Raw genomic sequence first — 19,822 nt, forward strand, 5'->3', positions numbered from 1 at the left:
ACTCAACGGTAAACTGAGTAAGGTATATTGAAAATAATATGAAACCTAACCAATTATGTGTCACTGTGGTTTTTGGAAAATTATAAAATTTACATTATTTATTTAAATTATACGGTTATGAAGATGTTATTGAAACTGATGTTATTATTCATTTATCGTCTATTTGCTTTTCAAATTATAGAAATCACAGATTTGAACCATTACCTGAAGTAATTACTGAAACGTAAGAAATCTTCATATTTCGTTTGTTGTTATTGAAAAATATAGTTTATTGAAAAATATAAAAAATATAGGGCATGGTTTGAAATCAACATTTCAAGCACATTTTTGTGATTTTTTTCTGAAACTATGGTAGAATTATTTTATTTTTAAACGAAATAAACAAATTCAGTACAATTCAAAGAATATTAAAAAAAAATTTCAAGACAAAATATTGAAAAATAAGCTAACGGTGACAAATTTTTACAGACAAAAAAATAGATTTTGCGGTGGACATCAAAACTTGTCATTGGATCATGTGAAATAAAAAATTCAAAAATATTTTATTAGCTTATGAGTTTCTCGAGGTAACGCTGTCGAGTTTTTTAGTTTTAACGATTTTTGAGTTTTTGGTATCACTCGGAAGTCAAAATAACGATATTTTTTGTAAAAATGGGTGAAAAATCAACGTATTTATTATTGCTAAACAAAAAATAAGTAAAAAACAAAAAATATCTCAACAGCGTTACGTCACGAAATGTCTAAAGAAAATCTATGCAAAATTTCAGGTGGATCGGTTAAGTAGTTTTTGAGTTAAAATGTCCACGTCCACCGCATGTGGAAAACACAGTTTTGAGAAAAACGCGTTTAAAGTTTTGGCAACTTTATTTTCAATTTCTTTTTTGTTTGTCCGTCAAATCGTAAAGTATGCACACCGGAATATGTTTTTGAATCGCGGAGTAATTTACAAAAGAGAAGGGGAACAGCTGTTGAACGTTTCTCATCACGCTCAAGCGCGCTTGTAGGGATCTAGCTGTATTTCCGGTAATTTTGCTCCGATCAATCTGAAACCTTTAGAGTGTATTCTAGAAGTTATGTAATTTCATTTAAAATAATAAATAAATTGAAAATTTCAAAATTTTCAAACCATACCCCCCTTAAGTTATTTTGATCGTATTTAATTCGTATTCGTTTGTTTCAGGGTCGATCCCATTAGTATGGAAACGAAGAAAGGGATCTACCAAACTCAACAAAACAATTCTTTTTCACAAAACGATGAATCGTCAGAAGTCGAGAACTATCTAAAGCATGCACACCCACAAACAAGGCCTGCAGACCACCTTGGTCGAAGTTTTCAATTAAACAAAAGTTTCAACGAAGATAGTAACAACTCAGTTCAGCAAGTTCGTTCTGATAGCGAATATAGAATCGTTCAAAGTTGTGATAGTTTCAACAACGTCGTTCCTAGTCCTCATTATGTACAATATCAAAAGCCCTTTCAAAACCCTCATTATCATGCTCATCAGGCGGCTCTCGTACCTAATATTCCACATAACCTAGTTGTTCAAAATAGTCCTCAAGTGTGGATACCACAGCAGCATCATTATCGTTTGCCTCAAGCTCAAAATGCAGAATATAAAAACGTCAGTATTTCTAGTGCTCAAACAACCCCATCGAAACAGAAGGATTCTGAGAAGGTATGTATTATCCCATATATTTTTATTTTATTTATACAGAGCGCTTACTTTTAATTAGACATATCACAGTGAAGGAAGTGCTAAAATCGGCAACATTGCTTATTATTCCACTATAATATTGTTGCGTAATCGTCCATGGACAGATTTGACCGAATACCACATTTAGTCCAGACAAATTAATATATTTTTTCTACGACCTATTAATATATTATCTCTATTAATATATCTAATTCTCTATTAATATATTTTTTCTTATATATTTTTTCTACGACCGTTTAATAGCATGCTCATTATTCGCTATTTTTTTTAAATATAATAGCACCCATTACTTTACCCGTGAGTAATAGTTCATTACTCACGGGCTGAATTTACTCACGGGTCATTATTCACGGGCTGAAGTTAGATTGAAGTGACGCATTCCACTTTTAATATTAATCGTATATAAACTGCAAATAAAATTACTTAAACTTGTTTATTTAATACAATAATTATTGTAATTTATATCAATAATTAACTTCGAAAAATTTTTAAAGGAATTTTAACTGTAACAATGTCATTATATTTTTTACGTTCATATCTTGTTTACTACAATTTTGACGTTTATCATTAATTTATTTTAGCGACAGTGATATTATTAGCGCATTTTGTTTGTGTTAATTGGAATTAACTAATATTGTGTTTATTTTTTAAATCATATTGTGTTAAATATGTTATAACATATTATATATTATTATATTATATATAGTTAAATTTAAATATACATTACAACTAATGAAATACGTCCACCGATAATAGCCATTTCCTATTTATTAGATTCATTGACAGTAGGTACAAATTTATGCTTATAACTTTTCGGAAACGAATATAACTTGGATTGACTATTTCGTTGTATTTTTACAATAGGGCTTTTCATCGATTGTCGTTTGTTTCGAGCTTCTGTCATATGTTGTATAATCTGTGTATAATATTAATATACACGGATTATAACGTCTATTACGCCAGATCATCCATTTCATAAGTCCATATTTGGAATAGTTTCATATTTTTTTGCTAATTTTTTGCTAATTTATTACCACAAAAACAAATTTTTTGCTCCACCCCTAACCGAGAAACAATGGTTGATGTAGCGTAATATTACGTCACATCAACGATAGCCATATCTCGCGAACCTAAAGAGCTAGAAAATCGTACGACGCGGCATATTTTTTTGCTAATTTATTGCTGTCGATCTGAATATGCAACATACCCCAAAACCACCCCTGCTTCCCTTACAGCTAAACAACACCCCCAAAAAACAACGAAAAATCTTGAAAAATGATTTTTGTGATATAGTTGACGATTGATATTTAATTGCTTATTTTTTGCTGTCATTAGCCGTAAAAAACAATTTTTTTGCTCCACCCCTAACTGAGAAACAATGGTTGATGTAGCTTAATATTATGTCACATCATCGATAGCCATATCTCGCGAACCTAAATAGCTAGAAAATCGTACGACACGGCATATTTTTTTGCTAATTTATTGCTATCTGAATATGCAACATACCCCAAAACCACCCCTGCTTCCCTTACAGCTAAACAACACCCCCAAAAAACAACGAAAAATCTTGAAAAATGATTTTTGTGATATAGTTGACGGTTGAGATTTAATTGCTAATTTTTTACTGTCATTAGCCGTAAAAAACAATTTTTTTGCTCCACCCCTAACTGACAAACAATGGTTGATGTAGCTTAATATTATGTCACATCATCGATAGCCATATCTCGCGAACCTAAAGAGCTAGAAAATCGTACGACGCGGCATATTTTTTTGCTAATTTATTGCTGTCGATCTGCATATGCAACATACCCCAAAACCACCCCTGCTTCCCTTACAGCTAAACAACACCCCAAAAAACAACGAAAAATCTTGAAAAATGATTTTTGTGATAAAGTTGACGGATGATATTTAATTGCTAATTTTTTGCTGTCATTAGCCGCAAAAAACAATTTTTTTGCTCCACCCCTAACTGAGAAACAATGGTTGATGTAGCTTAATATTACGTCACATCAACGATAGCCATATCTCGCGAACCTAAAGAGCTAGAAAATCGTACGACGCGGCATATTTTTTTGCTAATTTATTGCTGTCGATCTGAATATGCAACATACCCCAAAACCACCCCTGCTTCCCTTACAGCTAAACAACACCCCCAAAAAACAACGAAAAATCTTGAAAAATGATTTTTGTGATAAAGTTGACGGATGATATTTAATTGCTAATTTTTTGCTGTCATTAGCCGCAAAAAACAATTTTTTTGCTCCACCCCTAACTGAGAAACAATGGTTGATGTAGCTTAATATTACGTCACATCAACGATAGCCATATCTCGCGAACCTAAAGAGCTAGAAAATCGTACTACGCGGCATATTTTTTTGCTAATCTATTGCTGTCGATCTGCATATGCAACATACCCTAAAACCACCCCTGCTTCCCTTACAGCTAAACAACACCCCCAAAAAACAACGAAAAATCTTGAAAAATGATTTTTGTGATATAGTTGACGGTTGATATTTAATTGCTAATTTTTTGCTGTCATTAGCCGTAAAAAACAATTTTTTTGCTCCACCCCTAACTGAGAAACAATGGTTGATGTATCTTAATATTATGTCACATCATCGATAGCCATATCTCGCGAACCTAAAGAGCTAGAAAATCGTACGACGCGGCATATTTTTTTGCTAATTTATTGCTGTCGATCTGAATATGCAACATACCCCAAAACCACCCCTGCTTCCCTTACAGCTAAACAACACCCCCAAAAAACAACGAAAAATCTTGAAAAATGATTTTTGTGATATAGTTGACGGTTGATATTTAATTGCTAATTTTTTGCTGTCATTAGCCGTAAAAAACAAATTTTTTGCTGCACCCCTAACTGGGAAACAATGGTTGATGTAGCTTAATATTATGTCACATTATCGATAGCCATATCTCGCGAACCTAAAGAGCTAGAAAATCGTACAACGCGGCATATTCTTTTGCTAATTTATTGCTGTCGATCTGAATATGCAACATACCCCAAAACCACCCCTGCTTCCCTTACAGCTAAACAACACCCCCAAAAAACAACGAAAAATCTTGAAAAATGATTTTTGTGATATAGTTGACGGTTGATATTTAATTGCTAATTTTTTGCTGTTGATCTGCATATGCAACATACTCCAAAACCACCCCTGCTTCCCTTACAGAAGAAAAATAACGATATGCTTATTTTTATAAATATGCCACGTGTAAAAACTTCGTACAAAATGTTTTAAGAAAAAAGGAATTTTAATTTTAAGTTTCGGTTTTTTATTTTAGAGTTGACAAAAGTAATTATTTATCGCCTACATTAATAATACGATAAACAAATAATAAATAATACAATGAATTACAATTTGTATTATCAATATATTGTTAATGTTATCTTAGATTTCTTAATAAATAATGTACTTATTACATAAATTAAAAATTTTAAGTTTGTGCAGTTAGCTAATATTAAGGGCAGTTTCGAACATAACAATATCTTGAATGTTGTTTCAGCTTCATATTATTGGTTTTTTTATATTTTTTTTTACAATATATCTTTCAATACACTGAGACGAATAGTCTATTAGGAATTACTATACTGCATAGTAATCCGGGGACAGGCTTGCAAAAGCATAAAAATTACTATACTGCGTAGTAAAAATTACTATACGTATAATAAATTTTACTATAATTATATTAATTTTTATTATACGCAGTATAGTAATTTTTATGCTTTTGCAAGTCTTTCCCCGGATTACTATGCAGTATAGTAATTCTTAATAGACTATTTTTCTCGATTAGTTATAGTTATATCGATTGATCAAATGGTTTCGAGATAAAAAAACAGAGACGAAAATATTGTTTAAACGAAAATTTTTTGCTCAATTAGAAATCCAATGAAATCAATTAATTTGTGGTCATCTGATTGAATACAACCAATAAAACCAACATTATACTGAAAACAGATCCCATGGGCTGTTTTCACTCAATCATGTAGCTATGGATACCTACATTTCGTTTCATTTCGATTTTGACATTTCAAATATTCAATATTTCAAAATGTCACGGTTTGGTTGTAATACTGATGAGAATATTAATGAAATTATCGAATCAAAAATATACCAAAGAATACTGTTTACAGTAAAAAATTTGTATGGAAAGCGTTTATGGACTTTTGCAATGATAGAAAATATGAATTAGATGGAAATCGGACGGTGGAAGAATTGGCGTCGATTTTATTTTTTTTTTCATAACCAGCAAAAAATTTTCTATCCGAATAACCCTCGAACATTGATAAATGCTCAAAAATTTTTTAACAACTTTCTCAAGTTTGTTGCTTACAGGCAACAGACCTCCGCCTACAGCGTCGGTCTGTTTCCAAGCAACAAGCTTTCGAAATCTGTTATAAAATTTTTTCGAACAATAGGGAACATGCACAATTTTTTTTATTACATAATAATGTTCAGTTTTGTTTAAAAATGAGATTTCCAAAATTTCACGCTTCAAAAACTCGTAATAACTTAGAAATACATATTTAAAGTCTTCTTCGGTATAAAATAGTTCAAACGACCCGTGACGTCACATAGTTTTACATTAGTTATTATTATGGTTATATTTCGCTGTGTCTAGGTACACGCTAACGTGTACGCCAATAAAAAAAGTTAGGTATGAAAAAAATACACGCGAATTAAACTTCATCAAGCCAGTGACGTCATTATTTAGCGTGCGCAGTGACTGTATATTTTGGTACAAGATATTTTGATATGTTTAGTGTTTGTTTGATAGAAAAATATTTCTTAAAGGAAGGGAAGCAGAACTATTCAGATAGCCAGTGACGTCATTATTTAGCGTGCGCAGTGACTGTATATTTTGGTACAAGATATTTTGATATGTTTAGTGTTTGGTTGATATAAAAATATTTGTTAAAGGAAGGGAAGCAGAACTATTCAGATGTTTTAAACTTAATTGTAATAAATCAATGTATATATAAAAGTATATATTTAGGTTAGCAAAATAAATATATGTATTCAGTTGACATAACACGTACAAAATAATTTTTATACGTAAGTTAATTATTATAATCAACTATTCTAAATGGGAAATAATTTGGGAAATACGTTTTGGGGTATGTTGCATATTCAGATCGACAGCAATAAATTAGCAAAAAAATATGCCGCGTCGTACGATTTTCTAGCTCTTTAGGTTCGCGAGATATGGCTATCGATGATGTGACATAATATTAAGCTACATCAACCATTGTTTCTCAGTTAGGGGTGGAGCAAAAATTTGTTTTTTACGGCTAATGACAGCAAAAAATTAGCAATTAAATATCAACCGTCAACTATATCACAAAAATCATTTTTCAAGATTTTTCGTTGTTTTTTGGGGGTGTTGTTTAGCTGTAAGGGAAGCAGGGGTGGTTTTGGGGTATGTTGCATATTCAGATCGACAGCAATAAATTAGCAAAAAATATGCCGCGTCGTACGATTTTCTAGCTCTTTAGGTTCGCGAGATATGGCTATCGTTGATGTGACGTAATATTACGCTACATCAACCATTGTTTCTCGGTTAGGGGTGAAGCAAAAAAATTGTTTTTTGCGGCTAATGACAGCAAAAAATTAGCAATTAAATATCAACCGTCAACTATATCACAAAAATCATTTTTCAAGATTTTTCGTTGTTTTTTGGGGTGTTGTTTAGCTGTAAGGGAAGCAGGGGTGGTTTTGGGGTATGTTGCATATGCAGATCGACAGCAATAAATTAGCAAAAAAATATGTCGCGTCGTACGATTTTCTAGCTCTTTAGGTTCGCGAGGTATGGCTATCGATGAGGTGACATAATATTAAGCTACATCAACCATTGTTTGTCAGTTAGGGGTGGAGCAAAAAAATTGTTTTTTACGGCTAATGACAGCAAAAAATTAGCAATTAAATCTCAACCGTCAACTATATCACAAAAATCATTTTTCAAGATTTTTCGTTGTTTTTTGGGGGTGTTGTGTAGCTGTAAGGGAAGCAGGGGTGGTTTTGGGGTATGTTGCATATTCAGATAGCAATAAATTAGCAAAAAAATATGCCGCGTCGTACGATTTTCTAGCTATTTAGGTTCGCGAGATATGGCTATCGATGATGTGACATAATATTAAGCTACATCAACCATTGTTTCTCAGTTAGGGGTGGAGCAAAAAAATTGTTTGTTACGGCTAATGACAGCAAAAAATAAGCAATTAAATATCAATCGTCAACTATATCACAAAAATCATTTTTCAAGATTTTTCGTTGTTTTTTGGGGGTGTTGTTTAGCTGTAAGGGAAGCAGGGGTGGTTTTGGGGTATGTTGCATATTCAGATCGACAGCAATAAATTAGCAAAAAAATATGCCGCGTCGTACGATTTTCGAGCTCTTTAGGTTCGCGAGATATGGCTATCGTTGATGTGACGTAATATTACGCTACATCAACCATTGTTTCTCGGTTAGGGGTGGAGCAAAAAAATTGTTTTTTGCGGCTAATGGCAGCAAAAAATTAGCAATTAAATATCAACCGTCAACTATATCACAAAAATCATTTTTCAAGATTTTTCTTTGTTTTTTGGGGGTGTTGTTTAGCTGTAAGGGAAGCAGGGGTGGTGTTGGGGTATGTTGCATATGCAGATCGACAGCAATAAATTAGCAAAAAAATATGCCGCGTAGTACGATTTTCTAGCTCTTTAGGTTCGCGAGATATGGCTATCGTTGATGTGACGTAATATTACGCTACATCAGCCATTGTTTCTCGGTTAGGGGTGGAGCAAAAAATTTGTTTTTGTGGTAATAAATTAGCAAAAAATTAGCAAAAAAATATGAAACTATTCCAAATATGGACTTATGAAATGGATGATCTGGCGTAATAGACGTCGGATTATACAACTTATGACAGCAGCTCGAAACAAATGACTGTGAATGAAAAGCCCTATAGGTACATAAGAATTTGGTAATAGTAGGCAACCAATTATTCAGCCACGTATCAGGGGTAAACAGCATTTAGGAATTTTTGTAAATTATTATTAAATCTCGAGTAGTTTATAACTATATTTTTTTACGACCGTTTAATAATATGCTCATTATTCGCTATTTTTGAATAGATAATAACACCCATTACTTTACCCGTGAGTAATATTTCATTACTCACGGGCTGAAGTTACTCACGGGTCATTACTCACGGGTTGAAGTTAGATTCAAGTGGTGCATAGCAGTTTTAATATACCTATTAGCAAATAAAATTACTTAAACTTGTTTATTTAATAAAATAATCATTGTAATTTAAATCAACAATTAAATTTGAAAAATGTTTAAAGGATTTTAAACTGTAACAATGGTTTAGTATATTTTTTAGGTTTAAATTTTAACATTTGACATTTTAAGATTCATCATCATCTTGGTGCTACAGCCCTTAGAGGGCCTCGACCTTCTCAAGCTTTCTACGCCATTCTGTTCTGTCCCTTGCTTGCATTTTCCAGTTGCCGACTCCGATCTTCTCGGCATCCTGTGTTACCCCGTCCATCCACCTCAGCTTTGGTCTACCCCGTCTTCTCATTCCCACGGGTTGCGCTGTTAGAATCTTTTTTATCATGTTCGATTCAGGGGCCCGGGCTACATGTCCTGCCCACTGCAGGCGGTTCGCTTAATTATAGTGATCATATCTTTTCCACCAAACGTATGCTTGTAGATATTTTGCAGTTCAAAGTTATATCTACGCCTCCATATTCCGTTCTCACAGACCGCTCCGAATATCTTACGTAGCACCTTTCTTTCAAAAATCGACAGACCGGATTCATCTGTTTTAGTTAGCGTCCATGCCTTTGATCCATATGTGAGAACGGGGACTATCAATGTTCTATACAACCTTATACGAGTGTTTTGAGACAGACGTTTGTTAGCTAAGTACTTTGATAGACTATGATAACACCTGTTTGCAATTATTATTCGTCTTTTTATTTCCTCTGATGTGTTATTATTGGGGTTAACCGATGTCCCTAGATCTGCGTCAACATTTCCAGCTCTTGTGTTTGTGTTAGTCGCCATGAATTTTGTTTTATTTCGATTTATATGTAACCCCATCCGTTCTGCTGCTGCTACTAGCTCGGTTAGGATTTCCGCAGTTCTCGCTCTGGTTCTTGTTATAATGGCCACGTCGTCTGCATATGCTAGAATTTGGACAGATCTATTGAATATTGTTCCCCTGCTATCTATATTAGCGTCTCGTACGACTTTTTCTAATGCTACATTAAAAAGTTGACACGCCAGCGCATCTCCCTGCCTTAACCCCCTATGTATTTCAAATGGGGTTGACGAGTCGTTTTGAATTTTTACTGCTGATATCATCTTCGCCATTGTCACTTTTATCATACATATGAGTTTTTTTGGAATTCCTAACTCATTCATAGCGTTGTAGAAACTTGGTCTTAATACACTGTCATAAGCAGCTTTAAAATCGACAAAAATATGGTACATATCTATGTTAAACTCTTGCGCTTTTTCCAGGATCTGTTGTAGTGTAAAGATCTGGTTAATGGTTGAACGTCCACGCCTGAATCCTGCCTGATATTCTCCTAGAAACGTTTCGGTATAAGGCTTCAATCTCTCGTGCAAAATGTTTGACAATATCTTGTATGCTGTATTTAGGAGAGTTATTCCGCGGTAATTATTGCATTCCAGTTGGTTTCCCTTTTTGTGTAAAGGGCATATTAAGCCTAAGCTCCATTCTTCAGATTTGCTCCTCAGACCAAATTTTACAAACAATTTCTCGCATCACCTTGGTGAGCTGCTCTCCACCGTGCTTAAATAACTCTGCTGGGATGCCATCGCTGCCTGGGGATTTGTGGTTTCTTAGGTTTTTTACAGATATTTTCACTTCTTCTACCGAGGGGGGTTCCACGAGTTCCTCATTTCGGTATTCCAGCTCTATATTGTTAGTAGGTTCCCCTTCCAGTAACTCTCTAAAGTGCTCTACCCATTGTAACAGGATATCCTCTTTGTTGGTAAGTACCTTTCTTATCATTACAATAGTTGATTCTCGGTTTGAATTCTTTTCTAATAATATTTATTTGATGATAGAACTTTCTTGTTTCTCCGTGACTCATATGGCTTTCGAGCCGTTCTAATATGTCATTTTCCGAGTCTCGTTTCTTTTTTCGGTGTATGCGTTTTTCCTCTCTCCTTAAGCTTTTGTATCTATCTATTGTTGTCCTAGTTTTCCGTTGTTGCATGGTCCTAAATGCCTCGTTCTTCTCATCTGTTATTTTTTTGCAGTCTTGGTCGAACCAGTCGTTTCTTTCTTGGGTTCGGGATATTCCTAATGTGCTTTCGGCTGCTAATTTCAGAGTCTCCTTGCAGTTGTTCCACATTTCCGTGCTTGACTGGTCGACTGCCCAGGTGTGTTCTAGGGTTTCTTTTATATGTGACTGGAACTGTTTCTCTATGTTTTCATTTTTTAGCATATGTAAATTATATTTTACTTGTCTAGTGTCCCTTTCTTTCTTGGCATTGGAAATTCTTTGTCGTAACTTGGCCCCTACCATGAAATGGTCTGAGTCAATATTTGCGCCTGTGTAACTTCTGACGTCCATTTGGTGATATTCTTATGATTAAAACATGTACTTCCCACAATTAAGTCTTTGAAAGCTGCCATACTAATAAGTTTTAAGCCATTGTCATTAGTAACGTCGTGAAGGCTGTGTTTACCAATATAATCTTGGTAGCATATCTCCTTTCCTATCTGGGCGTTCATGTCTCCAATGATTATTTTAATGTCGTTTTTGGCACAGTTATCATAATATGCTCTTTCGAGGTCTTCGTAGAATAAATCTTTAATTTCTTCGTCTTTTCCTTGGTTGGCGCGTGCACATTGATCAGGCATATGTTGAAAAATTTTCCTTTTATTCGAAGGATGCATAACCGATCATTTATGGCTTTAAAACCAATAATAATTTTTTTTATTTTCTTTGATACTAGGAACGCAGTTCCGAACTCATGTCGGTTCGGGTTGCAGCTGTAATAGATAGGTATCATGTTCTTTTTTCTGCATAATGCCGGTTCCTGTCCATCTCATTTCTTGAATAGCTGCAATGTCTATTCTATATTTTAGGAGTTGATCTTGGAGCAGCTTCAGTCCCGCTGTCCTGTACAGCTTTCTTACATTCCAAGTACTAATCTTTAAATCATTGTCCTTAGTTCGGTGCCTGGGTCGTCGTCTTGAATTCAGTCCGGATTTTCTATCTCGAGATTCCGTAACAATAGGTTTTTTCGGGATGAGGGAGTTAGCCCCATGCCCAACCCCCTTTTCGGAGGACCATTTCTCCCTTCCCGGAGGACATTTTAAGATTGCTGTTATTAAAAGGTAAATATAAACAGTCCGATTAATTCCGTAAAAGGGCTTACGGATATGAAATTTATATCAATGAATTCTCTTTTACTTACTGTTGATTGTACAATAGATTTTTATTGACAGCACACGTTATTTGTCATGTAATTGCCTTAAAATATGTCTTATTTTTAAAAGCCACCGCCATTCCATGACATTAATGACAACTGTTTACTGTTTCATTGTTTCATAAGCTCAAAGAGTGCAATTCTAACAGTGTTGCCATAGTTATATAAAATATGTTTTCTTATGAAAAATAAAATCTTTCGATTTTAAATAGATAATGTTAGTAGTTGATAATTATATTTTTCTACTAATCCAAATAGGAAAGGTCGTAGAAAAAGTATAGTATTCTACTTGCATGTAATGGCTATTACTCACTATTATTGTGAGTATTGTATGATATTATCGTGAGTAATAGCCATCATTACATGTTCGTTGAATAAGATACTATTTTTACTAATTAAAATAAAAAAAGGTCGTAGAAAAAGTATAGTATTCTACTCGCATGTAATGACTATTACTCACTCTGATGAATTACTTTCACTTCATCATCGTGAGTAATAGCCATCATTACATGCTCGTTGAATAATATACTGTTTCACCACGAAAAATGAGATGTTTTAACCAAATTAATGATAATTCAAGTATAATGTGCAGAATAATTTTGAATTCGTTTCCGTTAATGAACTTATTTTCTTTGTCCTTAAAAGTAGCAAAAAACGTTTAATTTCTCTTGCGTAAAATTTATCCTATAATAATTTTAAAGGTTGTATCATATTATCCGTTCGGGCACGTAGCGTTTCGTTTCCGAAAAATATAAAAACCTGATTTTACAAAGAGTTGTCTGATACTATACGCTCCGGACAGTATGAATAATTGTTCATATTTAAAACCATAAAATCAATTTCATACTATCCGGAGCGTATAGTATCAGACAACTCTTTGTAAAATCAGGTTTTTATATTTTTCGGAAACAAAACGCTACGTGCCTGAACGGATAATATGATACAACCTTTAACTCTACTATATGGAAGTGTTCTTTATGGCTAATTTAGGTAACCTAATACGATTGTTAAAATACCGGCAAGTGGTTATCTATAAAGCGGCTATGTACTCAAATTTGAAATTGATACTCTATGACTATGCCGCCTACACTCTTATTATGTCTATAAATTATATATGTATATTAAATCGGTTTTATAGCGTTCTGCGCCTTTCCGTTCCTAATCGTTAGTCCTTTCTATTGTGGCAGTCTTCCTCTCTTAAATTTCTTTCCGACATCGCCTTGGAGATGCCCTTTACCCATGTAGTTGATGGTCTCCCTCGTTTTCATTTTTCTGTGGAGGTCCATTCTAACACTTTTTTTGGGGATTCTTCCTTCCTCCATTCGTCTTAAGTGTCCGTACCATACTTGCTGTTCTTTTTCGATGTCATCTATGATTGTTCTTTCTATGTATGTATTTCCATTTATTGTCTAATGAATGTCGTCGTTTCTTATGTGTTCTAGTCTAGATCTTCTTGCTGACCTTCCCCAAAAATCCATCTCGGTGGCTGGTAATTTATCTTTGTTGTCTATAAATTATAATATGTAATAAAGCGTAGCTTATTGAATTATGTATTTAGGAAGCCCGCAGTGTTGCTATTTCAAGTCCGTATTTCTAATTGAAAACTAAATGCAGTGTATGCACAACAGGCCTTTAATACCTAGGGCATTTTTATTACACATAATTGACATAATGGTAAAGGCTATAGCGGGATAAGATGGTCAAAAATGCCCCCGCACCGATCAGCCCAGCTACTTATGTTTTCGATAAAGGATATCAAATTATGCCCTCATGCAAATTTTTAGCTTCCCAGAGGTCCTAAAACGTCTTAAATCGAGAAAAGAAGAATTTTTTTTGAGCGCCATTTTACTTTAAAAAATCTGAAAAAATTCAAGAGGTTGTATCTTTCGTATACAAAGCAACCTATTTTTTTCAGATTTTTGTAATGAAAAATGAGCCCAGGAAAATTTTTTGAAATTTTCAAAAAATTTTTAGGTTATGATATGATTTGGCCAACTTTTATATAGTATTTTTTTTTAGTACTTTTTGCCGTTCTTTTAAATGGCAGAGGCAGAACTTTTAATATCTGAGCGGAAAGACCGAAAAAAATCTAAAAAACCGTTTTTGGCTGTCTCGAGATGCATCTCGGGACAGCCAATTTTAGGATTTAGGATCCTGACTATAACAACTGAAAAAGAACTAAAGTTGTGAATTTTGTCATAAAATTTGGTATGTGGGGTTATAATAATATTTGGAACAACTTTTTCAAATAACTTTTATCGATATCTGTAACGCGAAGCAAATCGAATCGCATATCGAAAATTCACCCCGTTTGTGGATTCGCAGTAGGCCGCGTTTAAAATTTAAAGTTCAGTTGACTATTTTAAAAATTGTGAACCATCACCCTGTATGACTGTACAAAATTTCAAATCTGTATATATTTTTATATCCGAAACATAGGGATGTCTTCATCTTAAATGCGACACACTGTATCTTATCAATTTGATAATTTATTGCAACTAATATAGTCGTATTTTTTATAGATTCAAAATATACAATCAAAGTACTGACTAATTCACTAATTTTATCATAAAAATTTCAAATTGATTGCATTGAAGTATTGAACCAATTATTAATATTAATAATTAATGTGTATTAATAATGTGTATATAATTATGTCTAATACTATAATATAATATACAGAGTGAGTTTTATGTATGGAAACCCTCAATTATCTCCGAAATAGCTTGCACGATTTTTACGGATTGTGGTGTGTTGGGGTTTTCTAATGTGGCCGATATTATAGTAATACTTACATTGTTGTCAGATCTTCCGTTTTTCTGAAAATCTAATTAACTTTTGTTATTTCAAATCGAACACCCTGTATATTTTTTGCGTTTTGAAGTCCTTAAGAAATACTGATTATTTTTCATGTTTTATTCCCTATACCTAAAGGCCATAATTTCGGAGTTATTGCTACATTTATTTAAAAAAAACTTTTTAAACAAATTATAAAAATCAATTTTTTCGGCCTGCGTAGACATTATTTTACGTTCTTTGGACCATTGGGAACAAAAAGTTCTCTTGCAATTTTTCTCTAAAGTTAATCGTTTTAGAGTTATAAATAATTAAAAACTGAAAAGAAATCGAATAATAACGATTTTCAAGGTTCAAAAACAAAAATAAAAAACATTTATTCTAAAACATTGCTTTTTAATAAATGTTAATGGAGCGCATATGAGAGGGCGGGCGATAGGGCTGCATTAACAATTAAAAAACAATATTTTAGAATGAAACAAGCTCAAATTACTTATTGGTAACTGATAAAATAAGGCTTTAGCTTGAATTTCTATACCTGGAGTTTCAAAAATAATATTTTTGATTTGTGTTTTTTAACCTTGAAAATCGTAACTATTTGATTTTTTTTTCAGTTTTAAATTATTTATAACTCTAAAACGATTAACTTTAGAGAAAAATTACAAGAGAACTTTTTTGTTCCCAATGGTCCAAAGAACGTAAAATAATGTCAACGCAGGCCAAAAAAATTGATTTTATAATTTATTTAAAAAGTTTTTAAATAAATGTAGCAATAACTCCGAAATTATGGCCTTTAGGTATAGTTAATAAAACACGGAAAATAAACAGTATTTCTTAAGGACTTCAAAACGCAAAAAATATACAGGGTGTTCCATTTGAAATAACAAAGTTAATTAGATTTTCAGAAAAACGGAAGATCTGACAACAATGTAAGTATAACTATAATATCGGCCACATTAGAAAACCCCAACCCACTACAATTCATAAAAATCGTGCAAGCCATTTCGGAGATAATTGAGGGTTTCCATACATAAAACTCACTCTGTATATTGTATTATATTATTACACATAATTTACACATTATTAATTCACATTAATTATTAATATTAATAATTGGTTCAATACTTCAATGCAATCAATTTGAACTTTTTATGATAAAATTAGTGAATTAGTCAGTACTTTGATTGTATATTTTGAATCTATAAAAAATACGACTATATTAGTTGCAATAAATTATCAAATTGATAAGATACAGTGTGTCGCATTTAAGATGAAGACACCCCTATGTTTCGGCTATAAAAATATATACAGATTTGAAATTTTGCGCAGTCATACAGGGTGATGGTTCACAATTTTTAAAATAGTTAACTGAACTTTAAATTTTAAACGCGGCCTACTGCGAATCCACAAACGGGGTGAATTTTCGATATGCGATTCGATTTGCTTCGCGTTACAGATATCGATAAAAGTTATTTGGAAAAGTTGTTCCAAATATTATTATAACCACACATACCAAAGTTTATGAAAAAATTTACAATTTTAGTTCTTTTTCAGTTGTTATAGTCAGGATCCTAAATCCTAAAATTGGCTGTCCCGAGATGCATCTCGAGACAGCCAAAAACGGTTTTTTCGATTTTTTCGGTCTTTCCGCTCAGATATTAAAAATTCTGCCTCTGCCATTTAAAAGAACGGCAAAAAGTACTCAAAAAAATACTATTTAAAAGTTGGCCAAATCATATTATCATAACCTAAAAATTTTTTGAATATTTCAAAAATTTTTTCTGGGCTCATTTTTCATTACAAAAATCTGAAAAAAAATAGGTTGCTTTGTATACGAAAGATACAACCTCTTGAATTTTTTCAGATTTTTTAAAGTAAAATGGCGCTCACAAAAAAATAAAATATAAAAATTTTTCTTTTCTCGATTTAAGACGTTTTAGGACCTCTGGGAAGCTAAAAATTTGCATGAGGCCATAATTTGATATCCTTTATCGAAAACATAAGTAGCGGGGCTGATCGGTGCGGGGGCATTTTTGACCATCTTATCCCGCTATAGCCTTTAGTTAATTACAGTTATTTTAAACAAAACTCCAAACTCCAGTATGTACAAAATTCTTGTATCTGTACATGATGAACAGTATTTCTCAGTTCACTTCTGTTTTGTGTTTTTCTTTTCTATTCCTTTACCTTCAGGTATTTAAGGTCTTCCTCCACTTTATTAATCCACCTCGTTCCGGGTCTACCTCTTCTTTTGAGACCGATTAGTTTTCTGGTCATAACTAGTTTAGGCATTCTGTTTGCTGCCATTCTTTCTACATGTCCAACCATCTGATTCGTTGTGTTTTGACGAACCTGTAGTCCGTTCTTTAACGGTAAAATATTGCAAAACCTCTAAATTTTAAAGAACCGCTTGGATTGACATGAAATTTGGCATACACATAGCTAACAAGTCAAAGAAAAAAAGTGATATTGTGCCGATATGTGCTTTTGCCCTGGGGGTAGTTTTCACCCCCTCTTGGGGGTAAAAAAATATTCGTCCAAAGAAAGTCAGGAAATGGATAAACTGGCTAATTTTAAGTAACTTTTGTTCTATACAGTTTTTTCACTAAGTCAATACTTTTCGACTTATTTGGCAGTGAATATGTTCATTTTTTCAACAAAATAACCACGCTTTTAGACGGTTTTTCGCAAATAACTCAAATAGTAAGTATTTTGTCGAAAAAACATTCTTAGCAAAAATATAGCCTGTAAAAAATTTTAAAAAATGGTGTATACATCACGTCTCTACACCTAGTAGAAGCAGAGTTATAGCTAATGAAAAATAGGTTCATATTCGTCAAATTCCAAATGGAATACTTTAACGTGAAATAACCAAAAATGAAGCACATTTCGGGGAAAACTCATTACAACTTATTTAAAGTGTTTAAAAAAAGCTTCATTTTTGTTTTATAAAAAAAATTTCTAGCATCAAAATTAAACAAGTTACGCTCAAAATAAAGTTAGTCCCTTTTGGTTTTGGTAAAAAAATCGAGAAAATCACCCCCTAATTAGTATCTTAAATGAACTTAATCGTTACGACTTCACAAGTTTCTTGACTCGTGTATATATTGTTTATATGATCTGTAAGTTTCATTGGTTCAAAGTCCTTACTATTGAAAGGGCTGTAGTTAAAAGGGGTTGAACGAGTCACTGATCACGAATGTATGCAAATTTAGAAACACCAAATCTTAATCAATTTTTGTCTAACAGAAAAACAAAAAAATACATGATATTCAGAAAAGCAAATCTGACTTTTTTGTTTTTCGAAATTTTTGGTATCTCTAACAATTTTTAAGTTATTTTGAAAACAAAACCTATTTTTCAATATAAAATTTTTAAAAATTTTACTTTGAAACCAAATTTTTTCAAAAATAAGCACTTTGAATCGATTAAACTTACAGATGATCATATAAAGACAACATTAGTAAAATAATTTGTGGAGCGGTAACGATTAATTTCATTTAAGTTGCTAATTAGGGGTTGGTCTTCCCGATTTCTTTTTTGCAAAAACAAAAGGGACCAACTTTATTTTGAGCGTAACTTGCTTAAATTTAATACTAGAAACTCTTTGTAAAAACAGAAATAACGCTTATTTTAAACACTTTAAAAAAGTTATAATGGGTTTTCCCCAAAAAGTGCTTAATTTTTTCGATATTTCACGTCGAAATATTCTATTTGAAATTTGGTGAATATGAATCTATTTTTCATTGGCTATAACTCTAGTTCTACGAGATCCAGAGACCTAACGCGTACACCATTTTTTTACTTTTTTATAGGCTATATTTTTGCTTAGAACGTTTTTTTCGACAAAATACTTACTTTTTGAGTTATTTGCTAAAAACCGTCTAAAAATGTGGTTATTTTGTTGAAAAATGAACATATTCACTCGCAAATAACTCGAAAAGTGTTGACTTGGCGAAAAAGCTCTATAGAACAAAAGTTACTTAAAATTAGTTAGTTTACCCATTTCCGGACTTATTTTGGACATATATTTTTTCACCCCCAAGAGGGGATGAAAACCACCCCCAGGGCAAAAGCACACATCGGCACAATATCACTTTTTTTCTTTGACATGTAAGCTATACGCATACCAAATTTCATGTCAATCCAAGCGGTTCTTTAAAATTTAGAGCAAAAACCGTGAAAGAATGGACTACTGCTAATGGTTGGCTCTTTGTATAAAGCCATTAATTTGTTGTTGGTTTTCTTCTCCCACCCGTCTTCTGTCTTCCTTCCTCCGAATACGCGTCTAAATATGTTCCTTTCCCATCTTTCCAGAGCATCCTCTTCCTTCTTATTTAATGTCCATGCCTCGCAGGTATATGTTACTATGAATCTAATTACTGTTTTATATATTCGGAATGTGCCTTGTCTAGAAACGTACTTTGAATTTATTAGGGCTCAAGGGCGGATCCAGGACCGATTTTCGGCAAGGGCCATAAAATTTTTTTGGGGAGGAGTATTTTTAAAAATTAGGGTTACAATGGTGAGTTTTAAGGCACTTTTCACACTCTTTTACAGTGTGTACCGTGTTACACACGGTAAAAGAGTGTGAAAATTGCCTTAAAACTCACCATTCCTGCCGTAGTGCCGATTCCTACACATTTCTTCGGATCCAAGTTCTAGTTGTTTCAATAAATTTAATACTATTTTCCCCAATGCTTCTCCTGTCAGGCCTTGTTCTTTCCCTCTTTCTTGATTTTCACTAATTATTTTTTGGTTCTCATAAGCGTCAATGAATTTGACAAAGTCTTCACGAATGTTGTTATTTTATATGTATCTCAAATTTAGAGA

At 33.0% G+C, this 19,822-nt stretch overlaps 1 protein-coding gene across 4 annotated transcripts in view; it reads left to right on the forward strand.

The window, feature by feature from the left end:
* The window catches only part of LOC114330789 (uncharacterized), a 214,083-nt gene that overhangs the window by 81,152 nt on the left and 113,109 nt on the right, over positions 1 to 19,822 (forward strand). For all 4 annotated transcript variants that reach the window (XM_028280196.2, XM_028280197.2, XM_028280195.2 and 1 more), the window contains exon 2: positions 1,181 to 1,676. In XM_028280196.2, the coding sequence (XP_028135997.2) occupies positions 1,197 to 1,676 (480 nt within the window). In that variant the 5' untranslated portion in view covers positions 1,181 to 1,196. The remainder of the gene's footprint in view (positions 1 to 1,180; positions 1,677 to 19,822) is intronic.

This window comes from Diabrotica virgifera, chromosome 10 (assembly GCF_917563875.1).
Source record: "Diabrotica virgifera virgifera chromosome 10, PGI_DIABVI_V3a".
In the NCBI taxonomy this organism is placed as follows: Eukaryota; Metazoa; Arthropoda; class Insecta; order Coleoptera; family Chrysomelidae; genus Diabrotica; species Diabrotica virgifera.